The sequence below is a fragment of the Ananas comosus genome, linkage group 14, assembly GCF_001540865.1.
Source record: "Ananas comosus cultivar F153 linkage group 14, ASM154086v1, whole genome shotgun sequence".
NCBI lineage: Eukaryota > Viridiplantae > Streptophyta > Magnoliopsida > Poales > Bromeliaceae > Ananas > Ananas comosus.
The window spans coordinates 11,400,018-11,425,591 of record NC_033634.1 but is presented as its reverse complement, the minus strand read 5'-3'; the positions used below and the strand labels follow the sequence as shown (position 1 = coordinate 11,425,591).

Here is a 25,574-nt window from a genome sequence, read left to right as displayed (position 1 = left end):
CGGGATATTTTATCCCGGTCAAAGCTTGATATTCCCAGTTATCCCGGAATAGCAAGCTTTTTACTATTCCATCATTTTGATGGAATAGTGCTATTCCCATGCTTAATTTCAAACTTAATTAAAATTAAAAAATAAATTAAAACTAAATTATATAAATATAATATATTATATATTATAATATATTATTTTTATTATTAAATTATTAATTGTACTATATTAATACATATTATTTATATTTAAATATTATAATAAATTTTATAACAAATTATATTTAAATATTAAAATAAATTAAAATTTAAAATTTTAATAAATTTAAAATTTAAATTTAAAATTTAAAATATTATAATAAATTATATTTAAATTTTAAAATTTGTAATCTCAAAATTAAAGTTTATAATTTTAAATTCCACATTTTAAATTTTAAATTTGAATTTTGAAATTTTAAATTTTTAAAATTTTAAATTTGAATTTCATTTTTTTTTCAAATTTAAATTTGATCTTAAATTTAAAGTTTAAAATTTAAAATTTAAAATTTTGTAAAATTTGAGATTTTCAATTTAAAATTTTAATTTTGAATTTTTGAAATTTAAAAGTTAAAATTTTAAATTTTAAAATATAAATATAAAATATAAAAATTCTAATTCTAATATAAAGAAAGAAATAATATTATTAATATTTATTTATAACTACCCACTTTAATTCTTATTCCATCTTATCTAACCAAATGTTATTTTTCTTATTCCCATAAATAACCCAATTTTCATCCAAACGTAAAATTGATCTAATCCCCGCTTGTACCTCAATTTATACCTATTCCTGGAATACCCACTTTTTGCTTATTCCCGAACCAAACGATACCTTAGGGCATTGGGATATCATTTTGGTCAAAGATTTTGATCACTTGGATGACAACCCATTTTCCTGCAGTTTTAGCTTGCATAAGTAAGTACATTTTTTTTGTCAAAAAATTATTTAAATGTGGAAAAAAAAAAAATCTTGTTATTAAAAGATAGATCAATTGACGCATGCCTAAATGGCATTTAGAGGGAAAAAAGCACAAGAACGGAAAAAGAGATACGCGGAGAACATAATTTCTTGACAAAGACAAATATTATTAATCAACTTAAAAAAAGCTAATCGAACGTCATGTACATATATACGGGCGATACATGAATCCTACTATAATAAATCCTAACATATTTGTAAATCTAAACCTATCAGAAATAACCCGACTTAAAAAAATATATATAAAATTTTTCAAAAATAACCTAAAAATATAAAAACGGAGATCTAAACAGTTGAATTTGGGTCTCAAACTTGGCAGGAACGACTTTGTCGTTTGACGCATAGATCTCAAAAAGTATTTTCCTATTTGAAATTGCATACTAAAAATGAACATTTGAGCGAAAAGTTATACCCATTTAAAAACTTTTCGCATAGATTGAAAAAATTGCTGAATTCAACGAAATTTTCAGCCCAGCTTGGTTGAGTCACGGTTTTTCAGAAACTCTAAAACTAAACTAGCTGCATCATTAATATATCATTATTTGATTTAATTATTACTCTCAATTTAAAGCTTAGAAATCAAATAAATTGTAATACAATATGCCAAATTTGATGTCCAATCCTCTAAACTTACTATTCAATTCAAGTAAATTCAAGCAAACTCACTATTAAAATCCAAGAAGATTTACCTTATAATCATAGTTATCTTAAAGTTCTTGTTGACATTTATGTTAAAATAAAAAAGAAGAAGAAAAGTTCCACTGCAAATGAAAAGGCTCATCTTTTATACTGAACAATTTCCACACATTAACATGATTGTTGATACAATCAATTGCTATGCCCTAATTCATAGAGAAATTTTTCTCAAAATCTTGAACCATATGTAGTTCATCAAGATCCAAAAAAAAAAGGAAAAAAAGAAAAAAGAAAAAAAAGGACTCCTTTTGCTGTTGTTGTTGTTGTTGTTGTTGTTGGGTGGCAGAAAACCAAACCCCATGTTGTGATATGTCTGACTTCATCATTCATCCAACTTGATAGAATTCAGCCTTCGGAGCCGTTGGTCGAGCTCGGCCATGACCGCCGGCTCCTGCTTCTTCCTTTCCTTCGTTATCGTGTTCGTCGTCATGGAACCGATCTTATCAAACGCGACCTGGCGCAAAAATAAAATCATTCTCAAGTGAGCCGCGTAAGAATATCGAACTCAGTTGCAGTTTCGTCGATTGTCATGCAATTAGCTTATATATTAGTATTTACATAGACTCTGATTCCGACCAACTGGCGAAAACTTTAAATGCTTACGGTGAGCAGTTCGTCGGGGTCGTATAGATGGTGGGTGGTAGTCTGTAAAATGTCAATTACGTCGCCGATGTGATGGGTGCGAAGCAAGTCCTCTTCTCTCATCTGCAATCATCTCTAAAAGCTTAAAACACGCGCAACAAAACTGGCTATAACCCGAACTAAAGGTTTATGTTTTTAGTTTAAGAACATCGGTGAGGTAGCTAGCGCTCGTAGAGAATGTAAATTAACGGCCGTTTGGTTGGATGTAATTAGAAATGCAGTGTAGTTGAAAATGCATGCAATTGAAAATACAGCAATTATAATTACATACATATTGTCCGACTGGATGTACTAGGAAATGTTGTAGCTTGTAACTATAAATAATTTGTTTAGTTGCATGCGGCTGAGAAGTATATTTTCAAAATTTATCATTTTATATATGTGGTGGTGAAAATTACCTCCAAAGTAGAAAAAATATATATATTCTATCTAAAAAATGATTAAGGAGGTAAGGTTGTCTTTTGTTTTAATTTACTTTCATCAATTGCTGCAATTGAAACTGTGGCCAATTTGGGCATAGTTCCAGCTGTTGCAGTTAGGCCTTCTTGTGCAATCTCTGCTACAGCAGTTTGATTCAAATCCATCAAATCAAACATTGGATTTGCATCCATTTGTAGTTACAACTGCAGTACTGTTGCAATTACAGGCAACTAAACAACCCTTTAATGTAACTAATGAAATGAGTAAAGAGCATAATACCTTGAAGATTGCTAAAGCTACATGGAACAAAACTTTCGCGCCCTCGTTGAAAAGAACATCCCACACCCGCAGAGTTGTCTGAAAACAATTCTCAAGAGACTCTCATTAGGAAACTTGAACGCGAGATATCGATTTTTCAATAATAGTTAGCGACGGTTATTCGAGCAAAGATTCGAGGTTGTAATTTCCAAAAAGAAATCAAGAGCTAAAGCGATAAACACACGTAGATCGGATATATTTGTTGCCTAATTTGTTGTCGGAGATAGCTACTGAGTACTGAGATTAGACCAGCACTTCCTTTTTGCGACATAGTCTCTTATTTATATATCCGATCGAAATTGAAAATTACCTGCTCCATTTATCTTAGATGGTAGTAATCGAAATCGAAATCGATTCTGAAACATTACGTAATCCGCGAATAGTTTCGTCTAACCTCTGAAGGCAAGCTCTTAGAGAAGAGGCACAGGAACCATTCAGTCGCTACAAGAGATACGTCGAACTCCAAACCTTCCAAATGAGCGGCTATCCTGCATGGTTTAGCCGCAAGTAAAATTTACGAACCCACCAACATTCCGCAAATAAGTAGTAAAGGATGCGAATTTTTTTAAAAAAATAAAGAGCCAAACCTGGGGCATTTTTTCGCAAGCAGGTCTTTGAATACCCGTTGCTCGACATGGCACCCCGAGAGATTATCGGTGTAGCAATCGTTCACCAACACATTTTCTAAGAGGACGGCGAGCATCCAAAAGGCGTCCTCCTCGGTCTTCATTACCAGCAGTAGTAGAGCAGCAACGTAATTTAAACCCTGCGCCAATGAATTGTCGTCAGCGCTGCCGTCCGTATACGAGTCACGAATTATTAGAAATACTTTGGCACCTGGCAATATCCAACTTCTGAGTCTCGAAAAGAATATCCGACGAGTACTCGTCGAAGAGACGCCTGACCCTCCTCGCTGTCCAACCATGGGTGACTCGGAAAAGTCCGGGGCAGATCCTGGATTTAGTAAATGAAGAAATTATAAACTTTCGTGATTTAACGATAACCAATAGTCGAATTACAAGCCCTTCTTTATAATTTACAAAAACATTTTCATTTAATATGGAGATACATTTATGAGAATCTGAGCCTCGCTAAATCTCTATCGATAATTTTATGATGTTATCCATGCAAATTAGACAACTATTACTTATAGATGATAATTTTGAGCTATTTCCGATGCAAGAAATGGATCACAAATCCAAAGTGAAGAGATTTTTTATGTGCTTACTGTAGCTCTTTGAAAAATGAACTTAACCCTGATATATGATACGCGGACAAATTATTTTTACATCACTAAATTTTCGAAACCGCATATTTGAGCACGATCTTAAAGCCCAGAAAATGAAGTTAAATAATTATCAATAAACTAGGTACTTTCGACATGCAAATCTACAGAAATAATCTAATCTAATTACTCAGCATGATTTGAAATAAATCTACATAAATAAACGATCTGCGCCATTTTTTCCATCTACATCCCGCTTATGTTTCCTTAACAAACTTGGGATATATTTTACTTGTTAATTGTTCAAATAGTGTTTAGCGAGGAGTTTGACCTGCGACCGTATCAACAAGCGAACGAAGCATAACACTCACAGGAGCAAAATGGATCTATTCATAACATTTTCAAAGGAAAAAAAATAAAAAACATAAAGGATCTCATCAAATTTGTCGTCATTTCGCAAGCGTCGATCCATGGTAAGTTCCCAAATAATCACAAGTTACTACTGATTGATGATTCATATTGGCCTCGTCGGAAATGATCATTCCAAATAAGAACCAAATCAAATCAAAGTGGGTTCACAAGAAACTCACATGATCGATTTGCCGTGTGGCGGGGGTGACCTTACCCTCGGTTGCGCGTATCAGCTCATCGTAATACGTCTCCGGCACCGTCGACCGCTTCTTCGCGGCGCCGGAGACCGAGAGCCAAACCTTGGGCCGCAAAACGGGCGGAATCCCCTTCCGAATGAGCCTCTTCAGCGTGATCGAATTAGCGAGCACCGAGAGCTTCAAAGAGGCCACACTAATCCCTTCCGAATTCGACGAAATCCGGGGCTGCAAGTACCAATTTGCGCCCTTGCTCGCCTCGAGTGCCCACCACACCCTCCCTTGTTGCCTTATCCTCTCACTCACCTCATTGAGGACATTCACATCGTCGACATTGCCCTCGACGGTGAAACCGTAAAGGTCCTCGAATTTAACTGATAACAGGACATTGGAATTGGATCTTTTAGCGGCGGTTATGGCCGCGGCCGCCGCCGCCGCCGCCGCCGCCGCGGAGGCGGACGCGGAGGCGGCAGCGGGGGAGTTCCACAATGTTCTTCTTCTTCTCAATGTGGGGGTGAACTCATGGGAGAGTTCTCTATGTGTTTGTGCTCCAAACATTATAAATACTAATCACAACTAAAAATTGTATGAATTTACCACACTAATACAAAAAAAAGGGGAACTTTTTCACCTAAGAATGAGGAAAAGGTGACATTTTTACAAAGTGGGCATCTGAATGAAGGATCATACACACAGAATCCTTGCTCTGGATCCACAAATGGGATGGAAAAAACTAAAAAAAGTGGTTTAAAAAGATGGTTTTTGTTGAACTAATGGTGAGGGTGTGCATTAATGTATTGAAAAAGTTGCAATCTTTGAATGGGACAAAGAAGGGGTGGGGGAGGGAGAACATAAAGAGGCTCTAATCCCAGATGCTTCTTCTGCTTTAGATGATAATCTGAGACAAACCCACAAATCCTATCACCTGGAACAGCCCAAAACTCCCCTCCCATGAAGATTGAAATGGTTTTTTTTAAAAAAAAGAACCAAAAAAGAAGCTTTTTTTTTCCTTTTTTTTTTTTGGTTTTGGTTTCTTTTACCTTGTGGAAGGAGATGGGGGGAGAGAGAGAGAGTGGGGGGTGTCCATTGATGAGGAGAGAAGAGAGCTCTTCCTTTGGATTTGGGGGGATTGAAGTAAATGGAGAGAGAGAGAGAGAGAGGTGAGATAGAGAGAGAGAGAGAGGTGATGGTGTTGTTGTTGTTTTTTTTTTGTTTTTTTTTATTTTCTATTTTTTTGGGGTTGATGTGTTAATGATGAAGATGATGGTGGGATGAATGGATGATGGATGGCATGTGATGGTCATGTGATGATGGTGGTGGTCATCATGACCTCTGAGATGATTGATGGTTGGGGTTGTTAGCATTTAGCAATGTTTATTTTAATTTTATTTTTATATTTTTTAGATTTTTTTTTTGCATTTAGCCCCTTTAGAATTTTTTTTCTACAAATTAGCCCTATAAAATTTATATTTACAAGATTGGTCCTATCTCCGCCATACAAGCACCACGTGAGCATTGATGGCTGTGGAGGTTAAGTTGAATATGATGAACCATTCATCGTGTTTGGACACAGAATAATTCACTGTATTCAACTTAACATAAATTGCCGCTCTTATGGCACTTGCGTAGCGGGATAGGGCGAACCTTATAAATATAAATTTTGTAGGATTATTTATAGAAAAAAAAAAATTTGAGGAGACTAAATGCAAAAAAAAACCTTTTTTATTTAGGCTAAATTACAGAAAATCCCCCTATCAAAACCCGATTTTTCACTTTCCCCCCCTGTCATTTAAAACCCTACACTTTGCCCCCTTGTAAAATAAAAAATGTGCACATCACCTCCTACCGTTAGGGTTCCGTTATAAAATATTTTTTTTATGCTAAAAATACCCCTCCGCCTTCTTCCCTGTTGCTTTGCCTCCTTCCGACTCGCTGCCTTGCCGCCGCCTCGCAGCCTTGCAGTCCTCCACTGCCTCGCCCTCGCCCACATCCCCTACGCCCTCCTTCGCCACCTCGCCTTCGCTCTCGTTGCTCTTGCCTACCTCTCTATCAACCCCCACCTCGATTTCTTCTTTACTGTCGCTGAAATTGACGAGCGGCGAAGGTGCAGGAGGAGAAGAGGAGCAGGTGAAGAAGAAAATGGACAGAAATCGCGGCCGATCGAGGTGTGAATCGCGGCCAAACGAGACAGCCGTTGAGGAAGACGATGGAGGAGACGAAAATGGTGAGGGGTAAAATGGTCATTTTACATACTGTACTCCCCTGTGAATATTTTTCATTTTATAAGGGGGCAAAGTGTAGGTTTTTAAATAACAGGAGAGGAAAGTGAAAAATCAGGTTTTGACAGAAAGATTTTATGTAATTTAGCCTTTCATTTATTTATTTATTTATTTATTTATTGAGCAAGAGCTCCCTACAATACTCTTATTAATATTTTTGAACTCTTTTAGCTTTTTAATAGTACAACCATCAAATAATAAATCTTAGGCATCTAAAGATTAAGGGAAAACTTCAAAAATTTCCCCTGTGGTTTTCTAATATCTCACTTTGTCTCCCTGTGGTTTAAATTACTGTGCACATCTAGTAGTATTGAACACAGCAAATATAATATAATATACCAACAAGTTTTAGTAAAGTTTTACAATTTAATTCATAGATTATCTTAAATTTTTAGACTAATTGGAAATAATCACAAAATGCAGGAGTCTAATGCAAAAAAAAAAAGTACATATGTCATAATTACAGTATTACCCCTGCACTATTTTATTCTGAAGAGTGGGCCCTAATAAAGGGTCAAACAAAATTTATTTGAACTTAGTTGAGGGTTCACACTGTGACCTTAATCAAAGTTGTTTTAAAACAGCTTTATTATAATTTTACTCCTTTAATTAGTGACAAGATTAGTGCATAGTGAACTTCTAATTAATATTAAATAAAATTATGAGAAATTTCTTTTTTTTCATTAAATAAGAATTTCTCATACTCAGAATTTCGTATACTCATATTATATTGAATTACATAAAATAATTGTTTATCTCTAATAACTTAAGTAGATAGAGATTATTGTGTTTATAATTTATATTGAGATTTTTATTTATTTACTCCTTATTACTATTTAAAATTTTTAAATTTATACTAAGTTTACTAAAATATAATTCTAAAAATTCAATCCTATTAATAAGCCCAAAAACAATGAGGATATTTAAAGTAATATTTTAAAATCAATAAGAATGCTTTGGTCCAAAAATTTAAGTGCCGTGACACGGGTCGTGTCAGAAACTTGCTGGTACGGTGCGTGCCGGGCGGTGCTGATACGTGACAGTCACAAAAAATGAATGTGTGCCAATATATAATTGCATAAAATATTTATTTATTTTTTGCAACAAAATGTTCTAACTGTTTATTATATATTTTTATCAAATCTTTTAAATTTTATTCAAAAAATTACTTACAAATTTAAAAAATAGAGAATTTTGAACTGTGTCATCAGCACGAAGTTGTATCGTGTCGGTATTTTGTTGGCACGGTAGATACGGCCCGTGCCGACGGACACTTAAATTCTTATTTTGGTCTTCCAGAAATAAATAAGATATTTTTAAAATTTTGAAAGGCAAATTAAATATTATCTCTTTTATATTTAATATTACATGTTGTACTCATAACTTCACCCACACAAAAAACTTTTTTTCATGATGAAAAAATTATTACTTTTGTTTAGCTATCTTATTTAAACAATATCTTTTCATTTTTTTTAAAAAAAATATAAATAAATAAATAATGCTCTAGTTTTGAAATGGTCAAATTACGCATTTGGGTGGTTCAAATGGGCTTATCACCCCTAAAGTTGTGAACTACCATGTCAAACCAAGAAGGGTATTATTGTAATTTCACCCAAAGGGGCATGAATAATAATAATAATGATAATAATACATGATGAGGGGCTCCAAAATGCCATGATACAAACACCATTCATGTAATCATCATGTCCAATTAAAAAAAAATTAATAAAAACTTAATAAAAATAAAAAATAAAAAAATAAATAAATGAAAGGGAAAATTTTGACCCCTTCTTGTATGAAAAAGTCGCACGTGAGACTCGGCCGGCTCGCACGTGCGCTTCCCCACAACAAATTTGGATTGAGTGGGAAAAAATTTATTTTGAAAAAAAAATAAGGTAAAAATGTATAGAAACCCCTCAACTATATATGATATTCCGAAACAATCCCTTAAATTATATTTCTCTTCCCTGGGATTGACACTCTAAACTTTTGTTTTTTTTTTTTAATTAAATAACTTTTAATTAAAAAAATAGGAATTTTATCAAATTTTGCAATAATTTCATCAAAAATTAATAGTTTAACTCACTTATTGAGTGAGTAAATTTAATAAAGTCTCAAATTCATCTTATATTTAACCATTCAAAGTCGTTAATTTTCAAATCACTTGACTAATAGAGAAATAATATCAAAAAATTATAAAATTTAATTTTTAAAATATTTAAATAATTTAAAGTTTGTTTAACAATGTCGATTACCGATTCGATTGTTCCATCATCAAAAACAATGGAAACTGTCCCATCATCAGAAACAATACAAACGTGGATGGCTCAGAAAGTTGATTTTTCAGAAGCATCCTACGTTCCTCGTATATATTAATACTAAACTAGCGATTTCGCAATAATTTTTGCAGCATGTGGTATTAATTTGAAAAAAAAAAGGGCAAATTTCAAATACTGCACCTGTAGTTTCGCACTTTCTCACTTTAGTATCTTATAGTTTAAAGTGTATTAATTTAGTACCATGTGATTTTATTTTTCTCTTTTCGCCAGCTCCTCCGTTACCATTTCGTTAAATTATATATAAAAAAACTTCAAATACCCCATCTAGATTTATCGAATATTCATTTTAGTATCTTTTAGTTTTAACTTTATCACTGATTTAACGAAAAAAAATTAGTGGAAGAGATAATATAAAAAAAAAATGAAACCATAGGGTACTAAATCAATACACTTTAAACCATAGGGTATCAAAATAAAAAAAGTACGAAACTATATAGGTGGTATTTGAAGTTTTTTCAAAAAAAAATCCTTGATATTTATTCTTAGATTAAACTTTGAATTATACTTTACGATTTGGATTTATTCTAAGATTTAAATTTAAGCGCATTCCACTATTCAAATTTATTTGTTCAATTTTGTTAATTTATTATAGTAAACTTTAACTATTTTATTTTTTTTAAAAAAAATAAATTTTATTATTACAATTTGAATTAAGCTAATCCGTTCATTGTACTAAAAAGGGACTAAATAATCACAAGAAGTGTACAAGCAAAATAAAAAAATAAAGAGTTAATTTCATACAGATCCCTGCAAATATAGTAAATTATAAATATATTCCTATAAAGGTCAACTTTCATATATTATCCTTTCAAAAAAATCCTGATATTTGCAAATATATTCCTATTCAATTTTGTCATCACAAATATGTTCCTCCAAAAGCTATAGTAGTATAATATAGGAGGGGTAAAAATGTCAAAAACTAATCAGGGTTAAGTATTTAATCTAGTATAATATAAGAGAGATAAAAATGTCAAAAACTAATCAGGGTTAAGTATTTAATCTATGGTTAACTAAATTTTTCTAACGGCAGGAATATATTTGAGAACATCAGAATTTTTATAGGGACAATATATAAAAGTTGAACTTTATAGGAATATATTTGTTATTCACTATATTTGTAGGGACCTCTATGAAATCAACCCAAAATAAATATAATGCGCTTAAAAATAAATTTATTTATTTTTACACAATAGTCCTTAAGTTTTTGAGTATTTGGGGCACCTGCCTGAAGAGTAGTAATTGCACTTGGCACGTGCGGGCCCCGCAAAAAGTGGTGACGTGTGGGGCCCACCCTACTTTCCGCACACGTGCGGCTGTCGCCTCGTCAATAATTTTGTGGATAATCTCGTTCCTTCTAGAACTCTTAAATTGGTAAAGAAATTCAAAAACTTTTAAATCAAAAAGAGATTTGGTTAAGATTCGAGCCCCGGGCGAATCACGCTGCTTACCAAACTGTCTCGGCAAGATTTTTTTGAGGGGCTTCTCGGCGAAGTCGTGCTAGGCTTCGTTTGCGATTGCGGCGAGATTGCATTACGTACGATAAAAAAGTACAATGAAAAAATGCTCTATTTATTCTGCATATTGTGATGAGTCAGTTTAGATATATTTTCTGCGGTCCCACCTGAGAATGCAGAAGTATATCTCTATATATTTTATCCGTACTCCATTTTATCTAATAACGTCATATGAACCTTAATACCAAACTAAGTCGTAGCAATAGATCTCAATAGGCTGTGTCGTGCACCTGTTATGTGAGTAGGGATGCAAACTGGGCGGATCCGGAGACGGGAGGGAACCCCCACCTCCTGCTCTGATTTCTTGTTAGATCAGAGCGAATTCGAAGCGGATTAATTTTATTTATATTTTTGGCCCCTACTTATCGCTCTATCCAGAACGGTCGAAATTGAGGATCGGCTTTTAGCAGATTTTTTGTATATCAAGATGGATTAGAGGAAAAAAAAAAAAAAAATCTCCTGCCTCCCGCTTTTTTTACTAGACGGTTCGAGAGCCTCCCGCTTCTTTTACCAGACAGCTCCAGAGGGACTCTAGACGAATTATATTTTTCTATATTTTCTATATTTTTCTATATTTTTCAATCCGAGGAAAGCTCCACTATGAATAAAAAGAAAATAAAATAAAAAGATCATGATGGTTGCTTTGTAGGAATCCAAAGCACTTCCCATGTATGCAATAAGAGCCCAAGAGACACTTTAATAGAAAATTATTATATGTTATAATTAAGTGTTTTGGAAAATGATAATAACAACACTAAACTTATTATTATAGGAATAAAAAGTGAAAGGAATCAATATGACAAAGCTGATAAGATTTAATGCATTTTGATATTTACTCCGCGAATAATATTACTCTTATTTCTGAAGTACCAAAAAAGATTTACCAACGTATGCGTAAACATGATATCTGCGCTGGAGATTTCGCTTTCGCAGATTTGCTCGAAAAGGTAAAGAGTTTAGAGACAATATTAACATATTAATACAAAAATGATCAACAAATATATATATATGTATATTCAAATTTAACAGTGGAGCCATTCAAAAGTGCAAAAGAGATTCAACAAAAATTTAAACTCTTGGCCCAAGCAATCAACTCTCTCAACACATCTACAAGAAAACTTGAGAGATTAGTCATTCTATTCATTCTCCAATCTTGCGATGTACATGTCGTAGAACCTTCCGGCTTGCTCGAGTTCGCCGAGCTCGGTGTAGCAGTCGGCGATCGCGCCATAAGCCTCGGTCACACCGGAATCCTCTCCCGCCCTCTTCGATATATCCAACACCATTGAGTGGTATTTTATGGCTTCCTTGTACTTACCCTGCCTCTGCAGTGATGCCCCTGCAACAGTTTTTTTTTTTTATAAAAAAAAAAAAGAACATACAGTTGCAGTCATCTTTGCAATTCAATATGCATAACAATTATTTTTGCATAAAATGGCATCCACATTCGGTAGCAAGATGGAGCTGACAAGCTTCCGCGACGGCTAGTTTGCACGCAATACTGCTAAGGCTATTTCTGAATCATTTTCTATCATATCGATCTTCTGCACGTTATGGTGTCAGAGTTAGTCCTAAGCTTTCTTGGTTTCATAATGTTGTGGATTTGAAGTTTATAACCCACATCTACTATATAATTGATTAAGTTTTGTGGTGCACAAGATATGGTTCACCTGATCCCCACCATGCGCACGAAGCGGAGAACTAAGGCCTAGATTGGAAATGCACCGTCGAAACACATCTGATTCGATGCTTTAGAGGATCGAAAAACTCCTAAACACGGTTTAGAGCTTCCTCGCTCCAAAGTTTGTAAATGGTGGTGTAAACCGCCACGGGAGAATTGGATGCTGGATAGTCGAAGGAAGGTATCTCTAAAGCACTTTTAAGAGTTTTGGGGCCTCTAAATCATCAACGTAGTGGGTGCATTTGGACACCACACTCTCAAACTATGCCTTAGACTATTCCTAAACCGTTTCCCATCAGATCGATTTGTTAGGTTATGAATGTTGAACTAATCAAATTCTGTAATGAAACAACTAGAGAAGATGGATTTACCTATTAACTTATTATTGATCCACGATGGTGACTTCCAGCAACTTGAAGTTGATTGATTGGAACAGTGATTGTCCAAAAGAGTAAGTCTTTTGTGTTATGGGGACCCCTGCAACTAAAGATCAGAATTGATGTTGGCCCAGCCCCCAACTTAATATAACACTTTTTGATTTTAGGACATCCATCAATTTCTATTTCACCGGATTCACCTTCAAAAAGATTAAGGGGGCCTACATAAGAACAACCTCTAGATGAAATGATCCCTACACAATTTAACATATTTCTCTTTCCATTACTGTTAAATCACCGCGGCATTATATGACCTCCGTATAGTCCATTTACATTCTATTTCATCATTCCAGTGAGATCCCAAATTGGCTCTACTAAACTTGCGGAAATTGTGAATCAATACACAGCCAAAAAAAACACAAAACAAAATAAAAAGTTTGAGCATAGTTTAAAACATCTACAGCTTGGGAATATTAGCTAATAATGCATATCCCTCACTGCCTATGATTTTTCGTGCAAACCAATATCTTGTGGTGTTCGTAGACGACAAAACATGCCAATTTATTTAAGATTCAGATAAGCATTAAAAAGCAAAAGAATATAAGATTTCAGACGTTTGTGATCTACTTCTAGTAAAGTGAATGGTTAGCAAGATTTGGTTGGAATTCTCTACTTTGAAGCTTGCAAAACCAAGAAGCAAAGCAAATCGAACTTCATCGACAGTTCCAAAAAATTGGGAAAGCTTTAGAAGAAAGAGAGAAGTGAATAAAGTCAATGTAAAGATTTGTTTCGGCAAAACCATCATGAATGCAATTTTGAGAAGTTAAATGTCCCATATAGCATAGTTAATTTCAAACGCAAGCGACTAATTCAGCTATTGCAGTTTAATATTCAATTTATCAAAAATTCGCAGGAAGAAAAGAAGCAACGCATAAGAGAGGGAACAAACCTAACCCTCGTGCAGCCTTCTTCTCCTCGACATGATCGCCCAGATCCCTCGCAAGTTCCAGGGCCGCTTTGAACTCCTCAAATGCCTTTTCAAGAGATTGATTCCTTAAATAATTCTTCCCGGACCTCAAATGAGTAATTAGCTGCTCCTTCCGAGGATCGACAATAACTTCCATTTCCGGCATCTTACTACCAACCGGTGCGTAGCTCAAAGTAGGAGCATAAGACTCTATCTTGGCTTGTCTCCTTAGAGCTGCATTTATCTGGCGTAATTGATCGTTTAGCCGCTTAAGTTCCCCTCTTCTTTGTCGTGCAAGCAATCCTACAAGATAAAGTAGTCAGTTGATTTGAAAAAGAAGAGAACTTTCGCAGCGATCTACTTAAAAGTCTGCAAGAGTATTACTTTTGTAGAGGGTTAGTTACAAATTTAGTCCTCTAAATTTGACCCGAGATTCAACGAAAGGCATCAAATAGAAGTGGAATTCTGCGAGAGAATAACTCTCCCAAGCACTTCAGCCAAGCTAAAAGGGCAATGAATATACATATTAAACGCAGAATCATAAATATAGATCTAAACCTTCAGTAGTATGCGACATATAAACAGCAACAAAATGCTAACTTACCGCAACTATTCTGCAAAAGCCTTCTTTGATAAGAATTTCTTGCGGTGCAAATCCATTTCTACTAGCCTATTGTATAGCTAATAATTTGCCATAGAGATCTTACCCCCAACAGTAGCCCCTATCATGGCGATTGCAAACAGCAGAGGCATGTTGAAAAACGAGTTATCAGCTTCACATGTTTCCGCCAAAGCTTTTGAAGGCAAAATCAGCTCAAATGAACTTGCAATAATAGATGCTTGCACAAAGATGGATGAGGCGATTCCCTGCAGAAATAGATTAATTACGTCTACACAATCTTATAAATTATAACCTCATGCAGAACACAGAAAAAGCAAAAAATATATGCAACCTAAGATTAGGGTAAGTTTGAGGAACACTACTCAAACCACACCGTCAATTGAAAGGTAACAAGTTACGGCAAAATATTTTATGGTTAAATACTGTGTTACTGGAACTTTGGCAGCAATCTACTTGATTTAGGCTGGTTCTAAAACTAGTTTTGAAAGGAAAAGAATATTTTGAATGAATTCCAAATTTGGATTTCAAAACCTTCTACATTGAAACCAAAATATTATAACTGTAGAAAGATCATGTTATTTTTTTTTAAAAAAAAAAACCTATCCAAAGAAAGTAAATTAAGCTCATAAACTAATGTAAGTAACTAGTTAAACAAGAATGAGGAATCAGTACAATGATCCATTTGTCCAAATTATAGGACACCGACACAAACCTGACTTTTATTCCAAAAAGAGTACAAACTGTCCCAGTATAAATTGTCACGATACGGTTTTCTAGATAAAATTTTCATGCCTAGATCCGGTTATTTTCAAGGTAGGAACAGGCAAGGTTACATTTTGCCACCTCTACCAGATAGTACACAATTTGGGCTCAAATTCGCCAAATCAGAAAAAGAAAAAAAAAAAGTAAATGGCTCTCAAATTCAGTATTTGGGAGGCATCGAACTGGAAATGAGCAAGGCACTCACCATCATACCTGAAGATCAGATAGGTGCTTAATAAGGATATCGCAGTATCCACATAATCGCCCACCAACAATATGAGCCTTCTCTGAGTTAGCTGCATAGAATTTATTATAACTATTGAAGCCACTTTTTGAAAAGATTTGGCTTTTCCCAGAAGAACACTGAACAAATATAGAAGGCTTTGCCACTCTTTCTGCCATGCATGGGATGAGCATCACTTTCTCTGCTAAAATAATTTTGTAATATTAATAACATAAGTAAGAATATTATTGAGATTCACAACATATAATTAGGATTATTTCATGTCAAACGGAACAGAAACTAGATGCGAATAACATGGCAGTAACTGAAAAAGAGTAGATTATAGTCCTTAAATTTACTACTCAATTGGAAGCCGAGCTTTCCCTTAATTGAGTTCTGTTTCACTTCAGCCGTGATTTCCTACTTCTCTTTAAACCTTCATAATCTCCACAAACTAAAATAGCACACTAATATAAGCAGCTTGTTAAGCCTAAACCTGTTGGCCCAAAATGCTTAAGAATACGCTATCAATACTAGAGCTCAAATCCTTATGTATCGTAGTTTTGCCATCATTTTCCAAATGTGCGACAATTCATGATACGATATTTTCAATGCTACGTGCACTTGCAATTATCGACGGGGAAATGTATATGCAGATATTTTTCAATAAAACCATACAAACCTCAGCTAAACTATAGTACATTATGAAATGAGTTAAACTCACCCAAACCGTTTGAACTTTCGCCTATTTGCAGATAACCACTTTGCAAATTCACCCGAACTTTCGCCTATTTAACTCATTTCAAAGAATCAAAATGTACCGTAGTTCAGGTAAGCTCTGTACACTTTTTCACCTACTTTTTACACTGGTTTTTATAATTACCACAACTTCAAAAATGGTCCCAAGAGTGTCATCATTTACCTCACAATACACTTTACCCCTCAAGAAAAACATGCAAATCAAATCTAAATGCAAGTACCTATTGTTCAATATATTATTATTAAAACCACCTTTTTTTTAATAGCTTAGGGGGCGTTTGGTTCGGCGTAAAACGAACCGAAAAATTCTTTTCAGTGTGAAAAATGCTTTTCCGCTTATTTGGTTCGACATAAAAACATTTTCTCATAAAAAGTATTTTTTATGGATTTGGGGAAAAAAAATTGAAGTTTTTGTTTTCCGCTGTTTTTCGGCGGAAAACTAAAACTTAAGCTACGTAAAACTTTTTTCATTCATTTTTTTTCACCAAAACAAACATTTTTTTCTTTCAACCAAACAAATATCGGTGGAAAACCACTTTTTTTTTCCTACAAAGCAAACACTACAAAACGTAAAAGAAATATTTCACACAGAAAATTATTTTTTACAATTTTACGTTGAACCAAACGGACCCTTAATCTTATGGAGAACAACGATTTAATCATTTCATACATGGTATCAGAGGAGAGGGCTACGAGTGCGAGTCACATCAAAGCACTCTTAGTTTTATTTAATTTAAGTCCACGACTTATACCTATCAAAAAAGTGTCTGAGACGAGAGATAAGAGAATGTTTACCATAAAATTACTAAAAATACCGTTCTCTAGTAGCTTAAAATTTGTTTTTGGAGAACTACGATTGCTTCAAAACATTATTCTACAAACACACAATGAGAGAGCTCACATTATTCATATTAGTAATTCAAAAGCTTAAACAGAAAAAATAATAGATTGGGGGGAAAAAAAATTGTCATATGACTATATTAGTGTCTTAGAAAAAGCAACCAAAAAATCCCCAACTTTACAACGAAATCAGCCATTTTTATCCCAAAATTCAGCTAAAAACCCGCTAAAAATCCAAAATTTCCACAAGCAAACCAAAATTTTCGCCCAAATAGCAACTGGGTTCGATCGATTACGGCTTCCTCTTGCGGTAAAATTCAAAATTTAAAAACAAAAGAAGCCCCGACCAAAACCACGCACCTGCGCACCGAGCTCCGCCGCGGAGTCGCCGGAGATGCTCGCCGGAGATCCGACGCGGCGGCGGCGGAGGGGAGAAGCGGAGGAGGAGCACCATGGCGAGGAGCTCCGTCGCCTCCTCTCCGAGGATAAGTAAGAGAGAGAGAGAGAGAGAGAGAGAGAGAGAGTGAGTGTGCGTGTGTGTTTTGGAAACAAAAGGGAGTTATAGTAGGCTAAATTACACTTTGGTCCTCAACCTCTATGAGTTATATTTTTTTGGGTCAAAATTTTTAAATTATTATAATTAAATCATACAACCTAATTATAATACTCTATTACTTTTATATTAGCAGTACATTAATATTTAGTCACGTAAATTGAATTATACGACTTGATTATAATAATTTATAATATTTCATGAAAGTATTTAAGTGTCGTGGCATGAAATCGTGCCGAAAATTTACAGACATAGTACGGTACTATGTGTGCTGGTCACAAGGGTGCCAACATATAATTGCATAAAATATTTATTTTTTTAGTAATAAAATATTCTAATTGCTTATTATGTATTTTTATCAAATTTTTTAAATTTTATTAAAAAAAATTATTTACTAAATTAAAAAAAAAAAAGAGTTTAGAGCTGTGCCATTAATGTGGTGGCTGTATCATTTCGTTATCTTATTTGTACGATACGACACGATAGATACAACGCGTATCGATAGGCACTTTTAAATTCTTTCGAGAACCAAAAGTGTCAAGGACCAAGCTATGCTATTTGAGGACCAAAATTGTAATTTAGCCATAATAATACTAACAATATTTTTGAGAATTTAGTAGTGTAATGTTGTTGCTTGGACCTGGTCTACCAACTTCGTGGACCAATATGGGTTAATTGCATATGAATCCCAACAATTCCTTACAAGGTTTTAGTCATTGAATATGTTTATCTAAAATCGCATAAGTTTGCAAATATAATCATCATATCCATTAATAGTCGACCATAAGGCTGGCTTTCGAGCTCACTGTTCACGAGTCGGTTCATATTTGGCTCAAAATGGGCTCAAAATCGACTCGTTTGTATAATAAACGAGCCGAACACGAGCTGAAATTTTTAGCTCGATATTTTAACCAGTCGAATATGAGCTTGGGTCAGCTCACTCACATTCGACAATGTATAGCTTGGATACATATATTTTATACTTTACACACACACACACATAGATATATGCATCTTACATAGTGTTTGTCCTAAGAAATTCACCATGGCCCAAACGCAACAATTTTGTACGCTTCTCTTTTCCTTTGCACTCTTCTTTATAACTTGTGATGCATTCACCGGCAGCGGCAAATCGATCTCGCTCGCAAGGTCGCCGCGAGCTCGTCCGCTGGGGCCAACGTCACCGCTATGGCACACGCAAGCTCCTACGAATACCTCTCGGAGGTGTCCATCGGCGCCCCTGCAGTGTCGTACGACGGAATTGCCGATATTGGCAGCGACCTCATCTTGCTCGCCTGCCAGCCCTGCAAGTACTGCACCAATGGTACAGCAATGTTCGGTAACTTGGCGTGGCAGAATACGCGCACATACTCTACGATCTGGAGAACGAGGTGCTAGCGTTCGAGCCGGTACAATGCGTCAAGCTCTAATTTAAAACTAGTGCTTGAAATAAGTTTGTAATTTGCAGATAAATATGACATACTATGTTGTATACTTGTGATAAAAATGATGATAAATACAGAAGCTTATGTTATGTTCATACCTTGTACTTTAACTAAGTATGGTAAGCAGTGGTAGGTTGAGGAACAAGTTAGTAATGTTTCAGAGAGTCCAAAAATTTTAAAAGCAATTTACGTCTCTTACCTCGTCCAATGCCGCTATAAAATTAAATTATGGCGAAAGCTACCGGTTAGCGTGATTAACGATAATCACGTCGAGATTATTGTGTAAGCTACGGCAACAGCGACATCTCGGGGAGCGGCACGAACGATACTATGGCTTCGCCAAACAAGCCAAACAAGGACGCGAAGAGGTGCCCCGCATCCAAATCCTCCCTCCAGGCTTGGCTTAGTACTGCCGAGACGTTCTGCGGTCGGCCCCCCGCGCCGCCTTTATCTCTTCTGATTGCGCCCGTGATGCCCTCGTTCGCCATTTGCCCCGACGAAGAGGAGGGCGCGATCCCCGAGTTGGATGGCTGGGCCGGATACCCGTCTGCGCTGGCCCCTTGAAAGTTTGCTGGTGTGGGTATGGGGGGCAGTGAACTCGCTGTCGGATCCGCCGCAAACTTCTTCAGCGGTGGCTGCTGCTGTGGCGAGAGATTGGTGCTCGGCTTGCGCTTATCTGAACAGGGGCAATGAGAGAAACGAAAAAAAGGAAAAGAAAAAAAGCATTATGTTAGGTTGTTGTGTTTGAGCATTGCCTATGGTTCCGCGGTTCGAAAAAGAGAATTCATGTTAATGTTATGTTGAGCTACGGTGTCGCCAATTTTGGTGCCGCGGCTTTTTCTAATCGATGAAAATGAAAAGAATGTTACTACCATGGTTGCATTCTTTTTAACTTATCAAGTATCAAACCAAAGCAAAAATGATGCCAAATATATTAACAACTGATGACTAAAAAAGTGACATAAAACAACAAAATGACGGTAAAAAGAAAACTCGTAACCATATAATTTCGCACTTCACGGGAAGAGTTCGATTTGGTTAGAAGATAAAAATATAATAATAGAGGCTTTTGCTTTTATACCCTGAAAATTTTATAAAAATTTTCAAACTATAACCCTTCTATTCCCAAAAAACCCTTCTAAACACCAAATCCTATCAGTAAACCCTAGGGCTTTAAGGGATATTTGCAGGAATTTTTGAAAACCAATAAGGGCATTTTGGACAACCAGGGGTACATAAGATATTTTTGAAGTTTTGAAGGGTATCTTTAGATATTATCCCAATATATATTATATTATACTCTCGAGTATAAAGTAAACCGTGCATATTGTGCCCTTAAAAGAGAAACCACAAAGCAGAGAAACATGTTATGATAACAACAGCAGCTAGAGATCCAGGAATCATGCATATTCATTCGCTAACTTCTGCCGTACGCAACATAAAATTCGACATTTGATTATCAAAATCATTATCCTGTTTAGTGATATAGAAAACTAAGGCTTCAAAACAAAGAACAAATACTAAACATATTGACCAATCGTTAAAAATAGATTTTGAGGCATACTCACTTGGCAAGTTAACTGCAAGTCTTGATTTATTCAAAGGAGAACGCGCTGGTGCAGAGAGCAAACCAGGAAATAACTTGAGCCGATCATACAAGCACTTACCGGAAGCACGCTGAAATACGGAAATCCACTGACAAATTATTACTTACAAACTACTAGTAGAAGTCTAAAGTTGGATGATAACAAATTTAAGAAGCTGACCAACAAGGCATCAAAAACACGCCAAGCCTCTCTCCTCTTCATCTCATTCTTCTGCTTCTCCAGTTGCATCTCTGGCTCCAACAGTTGCATGTAAGTTTCCAGATTAGGCAGGATAAGATGGCGCACCTGAACGGAATTGAAGATGCAGATATCAGCAAAAACGAAACAAAAGAGACAGCGAAGGACAACAAACAGGAAGGGGAAGTACCACAGTGGGCCCTAACACAGCGAGCCCCTGGATGGCACCGTAGTGTTGCGTCAATGCTTTAGCCGGATCGAGAAAAGTATGAAGAAGGGTTCTCGTCACTCGGGATTGGAGGTTGTGATACACATGGCCAAACCTGCAGATGTTGTTCCATACTTTAAAATGATAGTATTATAAAAAAAAATCTTACGGATTTTTCTCCAAATGGCAGAAAAATGGTTTAGTTTATATATCTAGAGCATCTATGTACTTGGAAATGACAGACGAGTTTTCGAAGTGAAATTTCCAGCTACTTTCACAAAAGAAATAGTGGATATTTCTAGTGCATTCTGAAAAAAGAAGCTTGATAATCACCATAAGTAGGAAAGGCTTTAAGATCTAGGAGTTTTGGGTGTTTTTTACTCCGACTGAGACAAATTTTACTTAGTTATTCCGATTGTTTGCAGGTAGAACAACAAAACATGTTGTGAAACCTCCGAAAATAGACAAAACAACGTCATGTCCCCGGAATTGTAGAAGAAGGAAAATAAGTAACACAACATAGCAACAAGTAAACAGCTACAAGGGCTAAAGTTCTGAAGTCTCATTCGACTCATCTGATCCTTGAATTCCTAGAACATCTGAAATATAATTTCATAGCAAATTCCATAAGTAGACAAAAAATATATCACCATCAACGTATTTACTCTTCAATTTTGAAAAGTTTGTCAGTTTCCCAAATAATTGAGCATTGGGCTACAGCTATATGTTGGAAAAAAATCACCCTTTAGGATCATCAGTAAGTTGAAAAAGGGAAGCATACAAGGAACTGTATTTCCCTGTTACAGAAGGAGAACTGCTATATATAGTACTACAAAACTCCTACATGGGGTCGCCATACAAACTGTCCACTGAAAATTTGAAATTTTCTAGGATAGCAGCATATCTCACCTTCTACAAACTGAGGCAACTAGATTTGCAGAGAAATCTCTAAGCTCCCAGTGGTTATCTGAAAGCCTGTGCCCCAACTTTTTGGTGACAATGCATGTGATCATTGATGGCATCAACTGATGCAACTGAAATTGAAGAAAGTTAACACTCATCAGGAAAAGAGAAAGTTTTGTTGTTGTCTGGAATCAAAGAAACAGCTTTCATGTATATAAACGCCCAAGGTTCAAACAGAAATTTTATCTATTGTCTCTTAAACAAAAGAAAAAAAAAACATCAAAAATGACTTTGAACCAAATAAATTGAACATGTGGTACAAAATTTCAAGAAACAAATGTTAGATAGAACATCCTAATAAAGATAATAGACTTGCTTACATAAGGCTCGATGTGGATGTGCGGATTCTGGAGAAGGCTTTGGACGACGCGCATGAGAGCAAACAAAACGGGGAGATCACTTAAACTTCGGGCCACCTGAAACCCAGATTATTTATGCTATAATAAATATTGCAAAAGTTAGTGCACTTGGTTGCTCAAGAATTCAATAATACAAACCTCATCTGCGATGAAGTATGCAAAGTAAGGAACCAACGGATGAATGCCTGAGTCCGTTGACAAACTCACTAACGCTTCTTTGAACAGGACGGAGTCAGGCTTACTCACGGTAAGCTCAGTAATTTTCTCAAAGTACAGCTGAAAAAAGTAAGAAAAAGAAAGAATGAACAATTTATGAGAAGCAAATTATAGTTATCTTTCCAATAAGCTAATTATCTATAGTCAACAGTCAACACAATGATTTACTAGAGAGAGAATTATACCTGTAGTTCTCTAGACAAAACGTGTTTAACAGGAAGTTTGATGTCAACAGGAAGTCCATCTTCTTTGCCATGTTCAGACTTTTTGCTTTCTGAAGGGGCTGAGATTGCTGGAAGTAAAAGCCAGAGTCAAGAAAATAACATTTTCAGTCTTAACTGTAACGCTCCTACATTGAAGCATGTTTATGTAAGAACAGATAAAATTGGTAAGGTCAAAACAAGGGATTTATTTATTTTTGAATAAAAAGGAGATGGCAAAAGTAAGCCGTGACCTGTCCTATGCTGTATCAACTATATAGTGAAGTTCTCAAGATGAAAAGTTTAAAAGCAAATGCATATATAAATAAAAAAGCAGCCCAATCAGCCAATCCACGAGATCTTGCTGCTGCAGAGTCTATAAAGGGTCAAATGTCCGTGATCTTATCCCACCATCCAGGAAGGTCTTTCTCTACATGAGATATTATGATGCCTGGGTCCAAGTTTGTCACAGCCTTGCCGTGACTCAACCCCATTACGTAAAGCTTTTCTAAAATGGACACGCTAGGGAACTACATAAACAGTTCAATGATTTTACAGGCCTAAAGTCCATCATTCCAGTCTCCAAATCCTCAATAATAATAATTTTTTCTCTACCTTCGCAAAGTTTTATTTTCTTCTTCCATGGGATATCATAATCAGAATCGATCTAGGATTTAAGTGCTTGACTACGAAACTATAATTCTTGAAAAGAGTATAGGATTTCCGTCAAAATTTTTGATCTATTATAACAATGAGAACAACAACTGAAAGGAGAATTGACTTGTAGCATGCAAAATATCAAATCAACCTTCAACAGGAGCATTTTCTGGAATTGCAGGTTGCACCCCTTCAATAGCTAGCCAGTGAGCCACAACTGCAGTATCAAGAGGCGCTTTAGGTAGAGGCGCTTCAATTATCTGCACCATCTCAATCTCAATATATGAAATAGCATGCATAAAGCAAATGAAGATTACTTTATCTTGAGAGAGATTCCCACCTCTTTGAAATCCACTTCTCGATCGTCAATGTAGTAGAGATCTTTATGGCCCACAGCTCTCTTGAAGCGCAAAGGATCACCAGAAGCGAATCCATATACAGGCTGATTAAGCAGAGTGGCAGTTATGCAAATTTCGATTACACTTTTAGGATGAGCATATCATTCACATATGATTTAGTGGAAAAATAAAATAAAACATATCAACAAAATTAACAAATACAACTATCCAGTATAAAGGAAGTGAAAAAAACATTAAATTCTGCAGTTTCTGCTGATAAGTGCACTTTTCCATATTTTCATTCATCTTATTAATTCCATAAGCTCTAATTCTACACTTTGGCTGATATTACTAATTGCTCTACTCTTGATACGGAATTAATGCATGACCCTGATGCTCACAACATCCTTCTGTAGACGAAGAACCCAACTCACANTTTAATCTCCAAACTGCATATTTACACTTGGGCTGATATTACTAATTGCTCTACTCTTGATACGGAATTAATGCATGACCCTGATGCTCACAACATCCTTCTGTAGACGAAGAACCCAACTCACAATCCCTGAAACCCTAGAAACATCAAAAGAACCCACCAAAATCGAAACCCTAGCAGCAAATTTAAGCTTCAATAGAAGAGAGAGAGAGAGAGAGAGAGAGAGAGAGAGAGAGAGCACATACACACCTCGACGTTCCTCAGGCTGAGGGCGCTGTCGACGTCGTCGGAGGTGAGCACCGTGCGCTTGGCGTGGCGCATGCACTTGATCGCCTCCTGCGCACGTAAACCAAAAAAAAAAAAAAAATCAAAATCAAAACCCTAGAAACGACGAGCGCGGATCGGGATAAAGGAGGTGAAACCCTAGGGGCTTTGCGGGGGTTGTTGGTGGACCTGCATGATCTCGCGGAGGCGGTACTCGACGTCGGGGGCGAGTGCGAGGGCGACATCGGGGGAGAGGTTGGGGATGCCGATGCTCTGCGCGATCACCTCGATCGTCTCCTTGGGGACGATGCTCATCTCTCTCTCTCTCTAGATTTGGCTCCGCCACTGCACACAGAGTGTTCGACCAAATTTCCGAACCAAGACGATAATAATAATAATAATATAATAATAATAATAATAACAAATAAACAAAAGTGCTCTTATGTTGAATGCTCCCTGAGTTACCCCATTATTGCGATTCAGTCCCTTTTTTTTTTTTTACAAAATTAGGGGACCACCATTACTAATTAGTTATCTACTGTATTTAAAAAAAAAAAAACTATCCCCAACGTTTTGTCGTATTCTTAAAAAAATTTAAAAATTTAAAAAATTACAAAATTTTCCCTCCAACAATATAAGAAAGAAGAGAAAAGAAAAAAATTAATAAAAAGACTACTTCTTTTTTTTTTTATTAAATTCACTTCTATTTAATTCTTTTTTCAATCTAATAAAGAATATATTTATAATTATCTTATACATTTAGAGAGGTATATATATATATATATATATATAGAGTACGTCTACTGTGCTTTCGAAAGTACGGAGACCTTTATACTTGTAAGTTATTTTCGATAATAAAACATCTGATTCGATAATT

The 25,574-nt window shown here is 35.6% G+C and overlaps 3 protein-coding genes across 6 annotated transcripts; all 3 read right to left on the bottom strand.

The window, feature by feature from the left end:
- On the bottom strand, positions 1,762 to 6,117 carry LOC109720657 (growth hormone-regulated TBC protein 1). The gene is made up of 7 exons (XM_020247912.1): positions 4,897 to 6,117; positions 3,919 to 4,035; positions 3,669 to 3,847; positions 3,476 to 3,569; positions 3,043 to 3,120; positions 2,305 to 2,406; positions 1,762 to 2,155 (listed from the first exon to the last, which is right to left on the bottom strand). The coding sequence occupies exons 1-7, from the start codon at positions 5,467 to 5,469 to the stop codon at positions 2,024 to 2,026; spliced, it is 1,275 nt and encodes a 424-aa protein (XP_020103501.1). The 5' UTR covers positions 5,470 to 6,117; the 3' UTR covers positions 1,762 to 2,023.
- On the bottom strand, positions 12,012 to 17,798 carry LOC109720043 (protein FLUORESCENT IN BLUE LIGHT, chloroplastic-like). Of its 3 annotated transcripts, none has more exons than XM_020246912.1 (5): positions 17,635 to 17,798; positions 15,666 to 15,880; positions 14,776 to 14,935; positions 14,051 to 14,371; positions 12,012 to 12,382 (listed from the first exon to the last, which is right to left on the bottom strand). In XM_020246912.1, the coding sequence occupies exons 1-5, from the start codon at positions 17,726 to 17,728 to the stop codon at positions 12,180 to 12,182; spliced, it is 993 nt and encodes a 330-aa protein (XP_020102501.1). In that variant the 5' UTR covers positions 17,729 to 17,798; the 3' UTR covers positions 12,012 to 12,179. The 3 variants fall into 3 exon arrangements, with proteins under 3 accessions (XP_020102501.1, XP_020102503.1, XP_020102504.1); XM_020246914.1 differs by having other exon boundaries at positions 15,666 to 15,877; positions 17,635 to 17,797; XM_020246915.1 differs by lacking the exon at positions 17,635 to 17,798 and having other exon boundaries at positions 15,658 to 15,794.
- On the bottom strand, positions 18,573 to 25,091 carry LOC109720042 (transcription initiation factor TFIID subunit 6-like). 2 transcript variants are annotated; one of them, XR_002218859.1, is made up of 13 exons: positions 24,887 to 25,091; positions 24,683 to 24,769; positions 24,000 to 24,101; positions 23,811 to 23,919; positions 22,988 to 23,094; positions 22,725 to 22,862; positions 22,548 to 22,643; positions 22,174 to 22,298; positions 21,247 to 21,379; positions 21,039 to 21,164; positions 20,841 to 20,949; positions 19,472 to 19,948; positions 18,573 to 19,140 (listed from the first exon to the last, which is right to left on the bottom strand). XR_002218859.1 is itself a non-coding variant. In XM_020246911.1 (12 exons), the coding sequence occupies exons 1-12, from the start codon at positions 25,010 to 25,012 to the stop codon at positions 19,560 to 19,562; spliced, it is 1,647 nt and encodes a 548-aa protein (XP_020102500.1). In that variant the 5' UTR covers positions 25,013 to 25,090; the 3' UTR covers positions 18,573 to 19,559. The 2 variants fall into 2 exon arrangements, 1 of the variants encoding a protein (XP_020102500.1); XM_020246911.1 differs by having other exon boundaries at positions 18,573 to 19,948; positions 24,887 to 25,090.

Coding starts and splice junctions, on each gene's coding strand:
- LOC109720043 (XM_020246912.1), bottom strand. CDS start 17,728: ATGGTGCTCCTCCTCCGCTTCTCCCCTCCGCCGCCGCCGCGTCGGATC. Junction 14,936..15,665: donor AGCACCTATCTGATCTTCAG/GTATGATGGTGA, acceptor CTATTTCTGCAG/GGAATCGCCTCATCCATCTT. Junction 14,372..14,775: donor GATAGGGGCTACTGTTGGGG/GTAAGATCTCTA, acceptor TTTATCTTGTAG/GATTGCTTGCACGACAAAGA.
- LOC109720042 (XM_020246911.1), bottom strand. CDS start 25,012: ATGAGCATCGTCCCCAAGGAGACGATCGAGGTGATCGCGCAGAGCATC. Junction 22,644..22,724: donor CATACTTCATCGCAGATGAG/GTTTGTATTATT, acceptor TCTGGGTTTCAG/GTGGCCCGAAGTTTAAGTGA. Junction 21,380..22,173: donor GTTGCCTCAGTTTGTAGAAG/GTGAGATATGCT, acceptor CAACATCTGCAG/GTTTGGCCATGTGTATCACA.
- LOC109720657 (XM_020247912.1), bottom strand. CDS start 5,469: ATGTTTGGAGCACAAACACATAGAGAACTCTCCCATGAGTTCACCCCC. Junction 4,036..4,896: donor CCACACGGCAAATCGATCAT/GTGAGTTTCTTG, acceptor TACTAAATCCAG/GATCTGCCCCGGACTTTTCC. Junction 2,156..2,304: donor ACCCCGACGAACTGCTCACC/GTAAGCATTTAA, acceptor TTTTTGCGCCAG/GTCGCGTTTGATAAGATCGG.